Below are 16,386 nucleotides of genomic sequence, written 5' to 3' on the forward strand. Positions count from 1 at the left end.
AGGTTTTCAGGTCCAATAGTCATGAGCTTATTTTAACCAAAATATTTAAGATGTTCCCTGTAACCAAAACTTTTCAAAGAGCCAGTCACCTAAATTGTTTGACATACTTGATAGTTTTTGTTTAGAAAGTGTTGCAGTGGAAGAACACAACTAAGAGCAATAGCATGTTGGACCTTTCAGGGCTAAATCCCAACATGTAATTGCCTGAAAAGAAATTCCAATTCATTTGACAACATAGTGGAAAATTAATTTTCCAATATCACATCCAACCTCCAATTTAAATGCCGTGTAACTTCAATGCTACAAAACAATCAGAGAAAAGAAAGAACTTTATAAAGTGGGAAAACGCACACATTTATCTCACTCTCTACACGCCCATAACGAATGTCAATGTATGGACAGAAATAAAACTGTTCATTAACTCCTTTAACTTCTAATAGTCTTTAAAAAAAAAATAAATGATGCAGCATCAGGAATTCTCATGACTACTAGCATGATTTTTATTCATAACTCTATAGCAGTTATCTCTTCTGAGGAAGCTAAGCCAGTTTTTGCCTTTTGATAAAATGAATAAAATGCATTAGGATTTCTGATTTGAAAGACAAATTTAGAAACGGATATTTAAATTTCATATGTAGAGTAATAACATTCAGGAGAGTCTTCTATGAAATAATCAAACGATTTATTTTTCAAAAGTAGAAATCTGTTTAATGTTGATTATCCAAGATAATTTAGACATTTGTAGTAAGATGTCGTTATGAAAGCAGAAATAGATATCCACGCAGAGTTTGTATCAGAGAAAAAAAGAGTATGGTAAATAGGACTGTTACAGATTTTCTTATCTAGAAGCATAAGATTTGTACAAGGTGGTTAGCTTTTACTACCCCTAATTAGAAATATCACACCACCATAAACATCCCAACTGATATTCATAGATGCTTTGTGGGTTAACTTTTAAGAAAATGAAACCCTGTGTTCCTCACTATTGTTTTAGATGGAGAGCTGCTATTTAAGTGCATTGGGATTTAAGATAACTGCTGTAGCACATAGAGCATTATACAGAAAAATCTTATTAGTAACACACATTGTGGAAACTTCAAAAGATAAGAGAACAATTCCTTTCCACTTCATCCCACCAAATACAAATTTAGTCTTGTCAAATGTTGCAAGTCTCTTGTGTTTCTCCTCTTTCTGCAAAACCCTTCCAGAATCTGTTGCCCCTTTTTCATGTGAAGTGGGGGAGATTACAAAGACAGAGCAGTCATACAAATTGTCCTCTTACCTTCTGAGAAAGTCACAGTAAGAACTAACAAAGTAAGGAATGACGGGTCACAGAGGTTGCTGTTGGGGTGATTATGAGGAACAGAAGGAGGAGGAGGAAAGACAGTCAACAGACAGCCAAGATGTATTATTTTGATATATGCTTCAAGAAAGTCATTAGGAAATCTGCACAATTTTCTTGTAAGCAGTTCCTTTCCTGTAAGTTTTTCCATGTTGATGAGTAACATGGCCTGAAATCCACAAATAATACTGTGATGAATTTCCAACTTGTCTATATTTAACTTTCATTAAATAATTACAATGTTTGCTGTCATTTATTGTTAAGCCTCAAACACACCTGGAAAACCAAAACTAACATAAAACAAATAAAGCTAAAATCTAACATGTATAAAGAAGAAAGAATCCTAACTGTTCTAAATATACTCAAAAACTTGTCTCAAAGGAAAAGAAGAACAAATATTCACTAGTATGCCACAAGAGCCCTTGATATTGTGTAATTATTGCCTGATTGTTGCAAAAACATTTTGAATATCTTAATTTTTTCCTTGAAGGGACTTCAAAATGACTAATCCTTTCAAATGAGAGTAAACAATATACTGTAGTAGGAGAGTATTTATTAATACTTAACAAGACAAAGAAAATCGGTGCTGTCATTCATAAAAAGAGAGCAATCTTATTCTCTGCAGGACTCCTGAAATAATGTAAAACAGCATTACTAACCACTTTTACAATGCTTTAAACCTTCAGAATGTTTTAGTATCACCAAGTAATTTAATTTTACAATATTCCTATTGGATGGGGAGTTGTACAAAAGAAAATAGGGCAGCTGGAAAATTAAGCAACTTCTCTGGCATTTCCAGTCCGTGGGAAGTGACAAGATCAAAATGGTCTCTGTAAAGTATCATACCCAAATATACCATCTATCAGGGATTTACCGCACTAAAAACTTCCTTTTTCCAATGCTGTGCTACTGCATCTATTTATTCACAGTGCTTTATTGGGGGTACACATAACTTTTTGTTTAATTTTTACTTTTGTGCTCATAAATTAGGAAAATATATATTGGAGTTTATATGTTGATAAATTAAAAATAGACCAATGCAATAATCTGTGCAAAGCACATGCCTGTGGGGAAGCAGAGTAGGGGGCTGCTCATCTTCATATTATGCAAGCTTGGCTGCTAAAGTTGAAAGGATGGCTTTTTGGGTTTCAGGGGAAAAGGCTTCTCCAGAAAATGTTTCAGGCTGCATCTAACCTGCTGGACGCGGAGGTGGTTCTGAATGCTCAGAGGCGAGTGCATGCCCTGACCACATCCTGGCCCCACACTGCGATAAGACAAGCTGTCCCCTTCATTGCCATTAGAAGGAAGCCTAGGCTTGGGGCCAGACTGAAGCTGTGGTGTGCTCTTGTCAGGCCCCTGGAATGAGGGAACCAGGACCCTCTGGTACACTGCTGCACAAACATGCCACTCTCCATAGGAGAAACACAAAAAAAGCTATAGTATGCAACTAAAGAAGGATGCTTACCAAGTATAACTAAAGTTAAATCCATTTGCATCCATTTTTACAGATGGAATCATTCCATAAGCACCATTCTTTCCTCAATCAGCTCTTTGTTTCTGCTACTCAAAGAAGAAAGTGGAACTAAACAATGACAAGCCTTCCCAATTCACTTTATTGTCCATGAGACTCACTGGTTTGAACACAGGCCAGGTGAACTGGTCTGGTAAGGCTACATTACCTACACAATAGGGATGACCAGCATCTTCTATGTGGTTAAAATAACATAATATAATTTTATTCAGCCAGATTGTGGGGTTTTTTTTCTTTATTCTTAGAAATAAAACTTTAAGTTGTGTCTTCATCAAAATTCTCTCCTTTGAAGGACTTTAAAACTCTCTGCATTTCCTTTCTACCCCTTTATATTGCAGGACTATACTTCAACTTTCACTAAAGCCTGGGAATTTCTTATGCCCTTATTAAGTGAACGACCCTTCAGTCTTCAGTGCTTGAAACTGTACTTTAATATGGCAGAATTTCCCCACTCAACTCCTTGACACAGGATGCTGCGTGCTTAAAGTTTACATGGACATAAATGATTTCTGGCACAATTTTTATATTTCGTAGTAATTTTAAAATTTTTTTCTATTAATTTGTCCAGATACCATGAGATCATGTATGTTTTTAGCTTACTACCTTTTCCTCATTAATATGAGTTTCTCTAGGCATCTGATTTTAGGCATTATCAGATCGCTAAATGGACATGGTCAGAGGGTGTATGGACCTTTTGTTTGTCCCAAATCATCCACTGGTATGTTCTCATGCAAAATGAAATAAAGAGGGTACTCCATTCTTTAAATTTTATATCTTTTGCGTGTAGTATGGATATAACTCATCTGTTTGACCTCAATATTCCGCAAACCGACTTGTATAGAAGACTCCAGAAATCCACACAAAATTGGTCTAGAAACAGATTCTTACAGTCATTCATCTGCATTTTGCAAATGAGATCAAACATGCTCTTCCTAACCTGCTTCAGTCTAAAATAAAGTACGATTGGCTATCATCATATTCTACACATGAAGGAACCCATAAGATTGTAAGAAGCCTATTATTATCTATATCATTTGGACCAACACCAAAGAAAATTCTATTTTAAGGGATTTTCTGCTTGGAAGTTTTCACTACCTGGCTTCCTATTTAATCTGGCTTTTACATTAAAATTTTCTATAACAGTAAGTCTCCCCAGAGGATTCATATCTAATATCCTCATTTTCTGGAGCAAAAACTGCATTCTGTTATGACTGATGCTTATATAGAGAAGAATTTGCACTGTTATTTGGTTCATTATGAATACGTTGAAGTATTTATTTTTAATAAAAGTGAATATTCTTTCTCATCCACTGTTTGTTGTTTGGGGTTTTTTTGATGGGTTTGTTTGTTTGTTTGATCATCTATGAACTGGGTCATGTACTAAGTCCTGGAAAGGAAAGCAGGTGACGTTGGGGTCTGTTTAGGGTTTCTTTCAATGTGATGCTCTTCACTTCTATTTCAGAAAAGTTATTTTGTAAATTACCTTTGCTTTAAAGTTTTAGTAGAAGCAGTGACTGCGTTTCTTTCACTATATACCTTGAATGACAAAAGTGAGCTAAAGGAGTTGAAACATTTTTGTCCACCATCACAAAAAAATAGATATGCTATGTAAAATTATTTTTTCTTTAAGATTAAAGCCAACTGATCAGCTATGGTTTTCCCTTGGTGATATTCCAGATACAGCATAAATTACATATTTTTCAATTCCTTCTGCTCCTAAGAACTGCATTAATCTGATTTTAATTTTGGTCCTTATAAATCCCAAAGAATAGGCATTTTTAGAAACTAGACTTTAAACTGGAAAAACCAGCAATTATAGCAAATGTCTGGATATTTTTTTTAAGGTTGTAAAATGCAATTCTTCTAAAGCAACAGTTAAAAAAAAAAAATCAGTGAGTATCATACCATAGCAATATTCACCTCATTTGAATCTCATTTATATTTTGGTTGGGGGTCAAAACCAAAACCAGCACAGGTCTGTGTAGATATTTAGGTTCTTTTCAAGCATGGCACAAGATCTTAAAGTCTCTTAGCACTAATTTTCCAGATTTAAAAAGCGTTGCAGAAGACTGAATCTTAAATCAGATTAGAAGTGATCTGTTAGTCTAAGCCTGATCTGTTACCATCTCTTGTTTTATACACAGGAAATAAATAAATCTTTCAGTATAAGTTAAACCAATTCATTTTCTTCCACCTACTGTGAAAACCTATACGTAGCCTTGATTGTAGACATTCATGGAGCTATTATAATCCACCTTTCAAAATACATTAACTAACAAAAAAATTAAAAAAAAAATAGATGTCTCCTTATGTTTTACAACAGTCTCCAATTCTTTCTGATGAAAATCATTAGGATGACTTACAGTATAGCATGTAAAGTGGAACAAAAACTCATGTCTGACGCTGCTAAAATGACTAAAAATTGCTTCTGATCACTGAGTAGGCTGTAGGGCCCAATTCCCATTGTGCTCTATCTTCTAACACATGCAATCCATTGTTTTCAAAATATCTAAGTATCTCAATGGCTTTAAATCAATACATCCAGAAAACCTTCAGTATGTGTAGCCAGAAAAAAATAGGAAAAAACCCAAAGGAGTTATTTTACTTGCTTAGAAGGTAACAATAACTCAGACATTCATATTAGGCCACAAATGCTTTAGTCCATACTTTCTTGTTTACCTTATTTTCACAACCTGTAAGACAACTTTATTTTAAGAAAAGAGGAAAAGAAAAAAAAAACCCACGATATTATCAATATTCCATTAAGATCATAGGAGCAATTCTTATGGTCTTGGGAAAAAAAAAACAACAAACAAATAAAAAAAGCTACTTCTATTTATCTATGGAATTCTTAGTTGAAATGCACAGTCAGTTTCTCTTTTCACAATCTGCAAAAAGTGTGCTATAAGTGAATGTACTTATGGTTCCTACTTATTGAATGCAAGGTTTTGTCATCCTTGCTCTATATGTTTCTTCTGAAAACAACAGTACACGGCAATTTTCCTAAGTGACACAAAATGCAATCCAATTGAAGATTTCTGGTTGTATTTAAAAGATGTATGTATATATGTGTATAACATATATCAGGTTTAGGCTACAAGACTGTTTATATATAAAGTTGTTTAGACTTATCATTGTCTTTAAGAACAAAGATGAAAATTTTAAAATGGAAACAAAATTATGAATAATATGATACAACTTATAGGAAGTGGCTAAATTAAACTACATATCGTATTACTTCCCTCCACCGATTTTATTCCCGGAAAAGAATAGCTAACCAACTTAGTTCCAACATGACAGAATCCAGATTTTAGTTGATCAAGTAAATAACAAACCAGTTTTTCTATTTAATGTTCCACACCACAAATGAAACAAATTGTGCTTTTGAATACACAGGTATTTCCTACTTCTTCAGCTTCAGAAAAAGGGAGGGTTTCTACAGACCAGCAAGTAAAAGAAAAATTAGTCCCCTTCAGGATGGCTGCCTTAATTCTCCCCTATTCAGTCCCTGTGAATATTCAACTTCTTTATTGGTGTAAGGACTTGAGTGTTTTTCCTGTTTGAATAACAAGCTGGAAAAGGGACACATCAAAACCTTCGAGATCTCCATGCACAGAAGAGGTAGACCTCTAAAATCTTACATCATCCTGTGCTTAGGAGCAGAAGCTCTTCTACCATAATGTGGACAACATTACTGACTTGGAACCTAAAGATCTTTTCATTTGTTCTCTCAGAAATTCAAAGATTCAGTGGCAAATAAGATTTGTGTTCTCCCAGACAGAAACATTACTAAGGTGGGCGATTGGTGAGAATAAGTTACAACTAGTGACAAAAAATACCCACTAGAAAGTATAGAAATATGGATGTATCATAGATATATCATATATTATCCTATTACCAGTAGGAATATTTCAGTACATCCTTGCTTATAATCTACATATCCACATTATTTTCTAGTTAGACTGAATATAATCGTCAACACCAAACACCTGACCTTCAAATTAAGCTTTAGACTAACAAAATCTCCAGAAAAATAATTAGTTTCAACATGACTCAACAGCACTGGAAAGCTAAAGGCATATAAATTTTAATATAACTTGGCCTAAAATAAATTTTTAAAAGAAGGGTCATCAGCATTGTTTTACTTCTGTGTTGTGTTATGACATCTTCATTCCTGTATGCTTAGCATGGCTGAGAAACAGCAATTTATCTTTACGCTGCTAGTAAATTTTTGCCTTTTTAAATCTTAATTAGTGGTAGCTGCTAGCAACACTCAAATAAAAAGGAATGCAACCTATATATACTTGTTTCTTAGAGCTTGTGACATTCTCATGTTCATCCAAACAACATATACTTCAAACATATAGATCAAACTTCTCTTTGCTATATGCAAGGCCATTTGTCAGTACGGCTGATAACAACATGAATGTGGACTACACCTAATTAGCAATCTATGACAAACTGTCATAAGTAATTTAGCATAGCATAACACTTTACTACATTTAAGGGACTCAGGTCACTTATTAACTGAAAGCAAATTTCAGGAAAATATCAACCTTTTGATCCCCAAAGTGCTGGGTATACGATTCTAATTTCAAATTGAAAGCACAGAAATCAAACTGTAGCATTCATTTTCCAAGATCTTTTCCCCTCCATGCCACAAAAAACAATAATAGCAATTGTAATACATTCATCTGTGAACTCAAACTAAGTTGCATTGACATGCTAGAAATTTGATGCCATCACAGGTAATCTATGAATAATTACTACTTAAGGCAAGTTACAATACATGAACTATAACCTTGTTATGACTTTGTCTTTCTGCACTTTCTGGGCCCATCTGTTTTTCTCTACACTTGATCAACCAAGCTAAGACGACTTATACTTTTCCTGGTGGTACAGAAAATGTTCACAAATTATAGCCATGTCACTCCACTCCAATTTTTTTTTGTACACATAGCACAACAAATTGATTTGCTGTGGCAGTAAACAGTGAAATAGCCTCTTCAGTGTCTACTAATTAGCTCTAATACTAGCAGACAAAATAAAAGGCAGCAAAACAAAATGTCTCCATCAGGCACTTATAATAACCTTCATAATACATACAGTAGACGTTGTGAAGACTAAGGTGGATAAATGAGGAGAATGCTGATTTTGGCATCCAGCTTACTTTCAGATAATCTAGCTCATCCCTCTTGGCTGACACCAGACCAAGAATAATATTAAAGAGTAATAAACTCCTTCCAGCAAACCTCTGATTCCATGGTTCACTGGTCTCAGTCCTAATCTATCAATCCATTTACTGCTCAGTAAAAGGTAAGAAACGCATTACAGATCTGTTAAATGCCCTGGCAGGTGGTATATGTCAAGAACTGAATTCATCACAAACTCCAGTGCCTGGTACCCCTTTTGTATGCTTTGAAGCACTAGGTGGTTAGCTTACTTGGCTATCACAGCAGAAGACACTTTGAGCTTTGAAAATAAACAAAAAATTCTTGAATGTGAAGGCAGAAAAATGGTTATAAAATGCTTCATTTTTCATACTATTAAGACTTCACAAAGATAGTGTTATTTTCATTTTTACAAGAAATACTGGCTTTAGAGAGGGTACAATAAGTAAAACCAGGCTAGAATTTAAAAGTTGGGATTTCAAATGTGGACTTTAATCTTCATTCTCTGCTTAAACTATGTCTGAGGTAGCAGCCTATTAGAATCACTACTCAATAAAGTCGACTAAAGAAATGTCATTTTAAAATTATTACTATCCAAAGGAAGAAAAACTATTTTCAAGGTCATCAGCAAGTGATATAAACACCTAAAAGCAAAGACAATACTGAAGCAAAAGCAAAAAAGCTTCTTTTATGTGACTGCAAGTCCTTTCATACTCAATTTCTTTTCTCGGCTTATTTCCATTGCTGTAGGGCAACAGTTTCTGTGACTGTAAAGAAGGTTTGAACATGACTTATTTCAAATACGTCACCTTGAATGTTAAGACTCGCAGGTGTTGTCCCCCATTCCCCTGCTTGGCAGATCAAGGCAAAACAAAAATTTGTCATAACCTTATGAGATATTTGGCTACATTCTCAGCTGGTGTAAACTGTCACAGCTTCTCTGAAGTAAACAGAATTACTCTAATGTATGCCAGATAAGGGCCTACCTTACATTTTTTATGTAACTGTTGTGTATGATTCATATTTTGAAAATAATATCATCCTGCAACATGAGATAATCAGAAATGCTGGATTGTTACATGTTCATTTCTAGCAGACGTGCCAGAAAAGAAAACAAACAGCTAGAAACAAAGGATTAAAGTATAAGAGACACTCTTAGAAGGGGATGGAGAGACAGAAAAGCCCCAGAGAAATCGCTGTGTGATGATGTTTGTCCACTGTGCTTTGAGGAACACAAAAAATATATCCTCATCAAAACAACTGACTACAAAACCATCCTCAGGTGACCTACAGAAGTTCACCTGATATAAAAGTGCCAGAGGTGTGAGCTTTGGCTCACAGTAAAATCTGTGGGGGTTTTTTCAGTGCCTACAAATCTATAACTGAAGGAAGACAACTTATGTCCCTCTGTCAGGCTTGCAGACTTTATTTCTAATTTTATTACAGACCCTAGAGTTTCAGAAGAGGAAGTGAAAAAATTAATTGAGGCTTCCTACACAAACGGTAAGAAAAAGAAAAAAATATATGTAAAAGAAAAAAAAATATTTTTCCTTTCCGCTTCATTGGAAAAATCCAATAACAGAAACCCAAAATGAGCTTCTAACACCCCCTCCCCCCCCATCTCTCAAGATCGTATGGGGAAAAGGAAAGCTTCAGAGAAAGAGAACACCTTCAGAGAACATGTATGGATTTCAGTCTTGTAATTTTCAAACTCAGTTTCTGTTCATTAAAAAAAATATACTACATTTTTCAGATTCTTTAGATTCAGCTAGCAAGGGACAGTGAGAACTTGTCGGTTTGATACATCTCCATAGGTAGACAACTGAAATCAAAATAATGTCGTTAAGTAATGATCTCAAATGGAAGTTTAATTTTCTGGTTTTAGTCTTTTAGGAGTAAATGGCAGTTTTCAAGTGGTAAATTCCAAGCCTAATGTCTTTCCAGAAACATTACTTAGATATAGGAGACACAAACTTGTAAAGAGAATGATTCCCTAAACAGTAGCTTTGTCCCCCATATTTCATCCAGACCTAACTACTTTCAACAGCATTCATAGTTGCTCTGACTGTGACAAGCAACCTGGAACATTTCTGCATCAGCAAGCAGAAAATAAAAATGCAAAGGTTTTAGGTATATGACTAATCAGTAAAAGCTTACATTCAGGGAAACATTACAGATTTTGTTAAAATGTATTATTTCTGTAATTTTACTAAAAGTAATTTTTTTTTTTTTCTGAAAACTAATGTTGTCGTTTTAATACTACAGCTCAGATATTCAAATTGTGGTGCCTAAATTCAGCTATGTATATGCTTACTTCAGCTCGTAAATAACACTATTTTGATCTTGAAGTGTTCTGAATTCTTCTATATACATTGATTTCAGAAACCCATTTGTAGAGAAAGAGATACTTCTGTCCAAGCACCCAAATAATGATTTATGTGTCCAACTTGGAGTTTGTGACTGTGATCAATATTTATTATCCACTTTTGCTTGAGCCATTAGCTAATATTCCGAGCCTTGCCAGACTGTTTCTGTCAGGAAGAAACTAATGAGACTCCCACATCAAATAAGTTCCTGTTTATTTCCCAGGTCTGTGCTTGAAATTCAGCTGTGTTCACAGAAACAGTAACAAAAAAAACCCCAGGATGTAATATTCTTGACCAGAAACTCTAGCTTGTCTTTTCAGTAAGGTGCTAAGAAGAAGATTTTCCCACTGTTTTTTTCCCAGAGCTAAACACAACGAATCAGTCTTTTTTTTTTCCCCAGCATTCTGGTAACTTTAACAAATAGATACCACAGGTTAGCTTCCCAGATTCTGGTTTTGATATCAGTCTCAAGGGAAAACCTTCAGCTGATACTACACTGACCTTTTCTGACCAGACTAATTCATATCTTGGGTGGTGGTCCTCTGGACAACGCTTTCTACCATTTCTGCTACATGAGGTATGGAGAGCACTCAAATTTTATCTACCTCTCTCTACCAGATTTGCTATTCATTGTCACCAGTTTCCAACACAATAATATGCTACTTCAACAATAAAATACAACAAAATCCTCCCTTACTTCTCTCCATGAATATGGAGATCCCAGAAAGTAAGATGAGTGGTACTTTGCTACACAGAAACTAGAACTCAAAGCTCAAGGTTGGAAGAAGCATGGTGAAACGTGAAACAGTGGTTGCAGCTTCCACCTAGGGGTTGGGGAGAGGAGAGAATTGGGGAGTGTTTCCATAAAGGCAATCAGCCATTTGCTACTGCCTCTCATACACCTGAGTCACAAAAGCTGGAATATTTGCTGTACCCTCAAAACCACCAGGCTACAAAAATGATGCTCTGCATTCAACCCTTAAGCAGCAGACCTGTAATTTAGGGAGTATATTTGGATGCAACATCATCACTTCAGGCACTAATGGTCTTGGTTTGCTGTCATTGTTTCTCACAGCAGTGTATTGTACACATTTTTCTTCCTCAGGTTCATTATGCATACAAATGTCTCTTCATAGAGAGAAAAATAATACATACCAGAAAATATATAATGCAAATATTTGCTGCAGATTAAAATTTTATACCACAGTTATATCACTAATATGTCTAACCTTTAACAAGCGATGGTTAGCCTCCTTCAGTGTACTCTCAAGCTTATGCTTTTTGTCTGGGTTCAGTGATGCACTTCCAAGTGCTATTCCTCCGGTTTCATTTAATCGTTTCAGTATTCCCTTGTGTGGCGGCAGCTTTTCAACTCTTAACTGGAACAGACAAATACAGCAGTTAAGATGAACTGTGGTAGAATTTTCAGCTCTCTTATCTTCACCCTTATCGATTTGTGTATCAGCTGAAGGAATAAACTCAATTCAAGACAAAATAACCATTGCTTTCTGAATGTAGAAGGCTAAAACCCACCAAAAGAGACTGCATTAGTGGATCAAGCCTAAAGAGAGTCTTAAAAGCCAAAATACAGAGTTTCTCAGGATATTAATCACTGTTACATGATAAATTCCACTTCTGGACACTCAATAGCTCATGTATATGAATTTTAATAATCTTTTAATATGGTAAAGAGCAAGCACTTTGCAGAAGGGTTTTTACATGTTCCATGCTGTGAACACAATCACCGAGATGGTAAGTGGTGAAAAGCCCTCCAGTCTAACCTCATAATTAAGCATATTCATGTATGTTCATTAAAAAAAACACACAAGTAAAGCCAAAGAATGCAAGGCATCATCTAAATGTACCACTTCTCCATCATGTATGCAGTTACTGCAAACTAATATTGTCAAAGTAACTTGATATATCAAGTAAGGATAATGTAACTAAAAGACAAAATTCTTCAAGTTTTTTTTTTTTTTTTCTTCAATTTACATATTCAGGTAGGTAGGAAATGAGCCACAGTGCAAGCCAATGTGTTATTATTGGCTGCATTAGGATGTATTCTCTTGTGTAGCTCCAAAAGAACAAGGTGGACTGTAAAAATGAGATACAAGTAAGAGATGCTAATGCCTTTAATTTTGGATTATGTGCCCCTTGGGAATGCTACAATTGGGAAATATTTGTGTATAAATGAGGAGTGGGAGCCTTCATGGTTCTAATCAATTTAGATTTTAAACCTGTAATCACGTCTGCAAATTATAAGATGCATCTAACACCCCTTATAAACATACTGTTGCCTTCGTTCTGATATCCTCGACAATGGAGGCAAAGCCTCACAAATTCTCTGTTCAGCTCATTGACATCTTATGCTAAAGTCAGAGGGAGAAACTTAGCACATGGTTAAGTCTTCATTTCCTAAAATGCTATGCAGTACTATTTGTTCTATTTTTGTTTATTTAAAAAGAAACTTGAAGATAGATTTTTACTAAAGAATCTTTAGATTTTTTTTTCACATTTTGTTGAAAGAAGGATAGAAGAAACTCTGATGATTTCCCTTCAGGTTCTTTAGTGCTCTATTCCATCACTTGCTGAATTTGTTCAACTTGGACTGGCATAAAGGATAACCAGTCCTTATCCTCAAGAAAGAACAGGAAACCTGTAGGCAGGTATTCTGTAAGTAATATGCATTTTCCAACTACTAATTTATTATTGTGCAGGTTACTAAACATAGTCATTCTATTGGACACATTTCAGAAACTAAACGGAGCAACTTCTATTGGATATATTTATTAGCAGTATCATAGTCTAAAAGCCCTAACACCTTCATGAAAATATTCCAGGCTTTAAAAACATACATTCAATATTCTATTGGGCTTTTTTAAAAGCATTTTTAAAAAGTCACCTAGATGTTTAGTCTAGAAAATGTTGCAGTGATACTTTAACCAGTTGACATTTATAATTATGCATGCAACTCTTGTGAAATACTGAATACTGTTGCATAAGTAAGAAGTTATAAAAGATTAACAAGACACCTATAGAGAAATGTTTTACAGATAAAACAGTCAAGTTCTGAATTAAGAAATGAGGATGAAAAAGATAATGATTAATTACCTCGTGACAGGATAGGTATTTTCCTTTCAATACATTTTCCATTACTTTCCCGATTTTAGTATGATCAGTATATATTTGTACCTGGGTTTAGAAATTCCACTGCTTTGATTTATCTAAAAAAGTCATATGAATGCTATGTTTGATGGCAGAACCCTTCTCTGAAAATAGCATTTACTTTTCTTCAATGTAGAATTGATTAATTAAGAAAACATTGAGAATAAAACTCACCATACCTTTACTTTGCTAAGGCAGTCTCTTAACTGGTCTTCATTCCCTGGTTCAAGGGGAATACCAATAATGCTGTCTGCTTCCTCTAACCATAAAACCAACTTGTTCAAGTCCTCTTGAAATGCTGATAAAATATTCTTTTCTTCCTCTAGCCTGTAATAAAAAAGTGAAATTAATGTTTCTATAAATTTATTTTTATGTTGAAGTGCTCATCCATACTAAAAGACAGACTAGGGAAAACAAATTCTTGTCATTTATATTAATTATTTTAAAAGTGTGCCATAGATTTTTTCATATCAAAATTATCAGACCAGCACCCTTTTAAGATGGCATTAATGCATTTTAAAAGAAAAACTAAAGTCATAATTTGCAACGTCACTAAATTCAGCCTCCGGATTACATATAGCAGGGAGCAAACAAGCACGCCAGAACTAGAACTGTTCATAATTCAGACCAGATTTTTGTGTGAACTAACAGCAAGGAAGCCCAGAGTCAGAAACTAAGAATTCTAGCACCAAATTTTACCAAAGTAAATCTATAATAAGTGACAGTTAAACCCATTTGTACATATTTTACAAACAGATATTTTGGTGACTGTGCCACATACTTTGTGTAAAGCATTCCAGTCGAGATCCGCAAAAAGTAGGTAAGGTTTGTAGTCCTTCAGAAGCAATAGGATAGGATTTATCTCACCTAACTTTAGATGTCTACTTTGTCTACATCTACAACTCAGCTGTTGAATTTCTCACCCAGACTGTCTTCATTGAATGGCACTTGGCATTTCTACGGTGTGATACACGCATTCATCTTAGATGATTACAATAAGAAGGGATGAATTCTGCCATACAACTTTTTTCTTTTATTAATTAAAGGAAATCCAGATGACCAACTAAGACATGAATCATAGAATCATAGAATCATTAAGGTTGGAAAATACCTCTAAGATCATCGAGTCCAACCGTCTACCCAACACCACCATGCCCACTAAACCATGTCCCTAAGCGCCTCATCTACACGTCTTTTAAATACTTCCAGGGATGGTGACGCAACCACTTCCCTGGGCAGCCTGTTCCAATGTTTAACCACTCTTTCAGTAAAGAAATTTTTCCTCACATCCAATCTAAACCTCCCCTGGTGCAACTTGAGGCCATTTCCTCTCGTCCTATCGCTAGTTACTTGGGAGAAGAGACTGAACATTGCAGGTGTCTGATAAGTCAGATAAGACTACTTTCACCATGACTGTATAAATATGGTGAGCTGAACGTTTGTGCCTAAGCTTACAAAGTTATCAAGAAATACAAGAGAAAAATTTCAAGGGCAGCAGGGAAGAGCATTGGCAGAATGTGAGCCCTTTGGGGTTAACATTATGGGTGGATCTCTTCTGAAGGAGAAAAACTATGTTTTATGTAAATCACTTGTAATTTATCCTCCAAACTCATTCACAAAACTGAGGTTACACTGAGTCTTACCTGTATGGAAAGATGAAATAATTATTAATAAAATTAAACAATAATTAATAACCTATTAAATAATAATAGGGGTTTTGTTACTGTTATTTTATTAAGATTACTTGAGATCAAAGTAAAAGATGTAAAATGAGCTTTTTTTAAAAAAATTATTATTTTTATTTCCAAGAGCCAACTGAGTTTGAGAGGTTAAGTCATTTATTACACATAATAAGAGGTTGTGTTAGTGGTTTAAGACTATAACTCAACATTATAGTGGAGAATCAAGGTCAATATTATTAATATATTATTTCTGAATGCAAAAATGTATTAAAGCAGAATGAAAATGGTTTTAACTTTCTCTGGTCTTCCATACTTGCCGTGATGGTCACTGCCCATAGAACACTCTGAGAGTTCAAATGGAATGACACTTATTTTAAACTATGCCATCATTTATTTACAAATTATTTTTTTTACTTTTTTTAGGAAACTGTTTTCTGATGGCTGACTTAAGCAAAGATGTCTCTTTAGAAAAGCTATGTGAATAAGCTTCAGGCAAAAGAGAATCAATAAAAAGTGTCAGCTTCACATCATCTAACAAAAAACTACTGAAAACAGTTGTTGCTTGACACACTTGCCTGCGCCCATGCACACACACAGAGTCTGACAAACAGCTTAGAAACTATAGATTAAAAACTTTTATTCAAGCAGAACAGAAATTCAGAAATTTCCAACAGTCAATATCTATCTTATAGAAGTTTGTACATCCAAATCCATGAAAAAATTCACCCTATATTAAGAAACCTAACTTTACGTCATTAAAATCTTATATGACTTTTTTTTCCCTCACTGTAATTTCCAGACAATAAAAGTATTCAAGTGAATTCAAGTGTTCTGCATTTGAAACATTTATTTACAAGGAAAGAAAGCCGCTTCCTTAGTGTTTTAAGTAAAAGCATTTTGTTTGAGGGAAAACAAAGGAAGAAAAACTGTAAGATTTGTAAAATTCCTTTTAAATAACATAATCCTGGTTACAGTGTAAAATGGGAGAACCCTGGTTTGGTCAGCAGTGAAAATTCTAGTAGTGAGGAGGGGCATAAGCATATGAGCTGAATTAAATTTTATTTCACAGCAAAAGAATCATCTGACTTCATGGTACAAGCAAGAAATTTTTATAGATGATTTTTGAGGC

General features: G+C 34.7%; 1 protein-coding gene across 1 annotated transcript in view; it reads right to left on the reverse strand.

The window, feature by feature from the left end:
- The window catches only part of DMD (dystrophin), a 1,204,567-nt gene that overhangs the window by 430,951 nt on the left and 757,230 nt on the right, over positions 1-16,386 (reverse strand). The window contains 2 exon segments of the mRNA XM_009334780.1: positions 11,640-11,789; positions 13,755-13,902. Coding sequence (XP_009333055.1) covers positions 11,640-11,789; positions 13,755-13,902 — 298 coding nt within the window.

Source organism: Pygoscelis adeliae, unplaced genomic scaffold (assembly GCF_000699105.1).
Source record: "Pygoscelis adeliae isolate BGI_AS28 unplaced genomic scaffold, ASM69910v1 Scaffold91, whole genome shotgun sequence".
In the NCBI taxonomy this organism is placed as follows: domain Eukaryota; kingdom Metazoa; phylum Chordata; class Aves; order Sphenisciformes; family Spheniscidae; genus Pygoscelis; species Pygoscelis adeliae.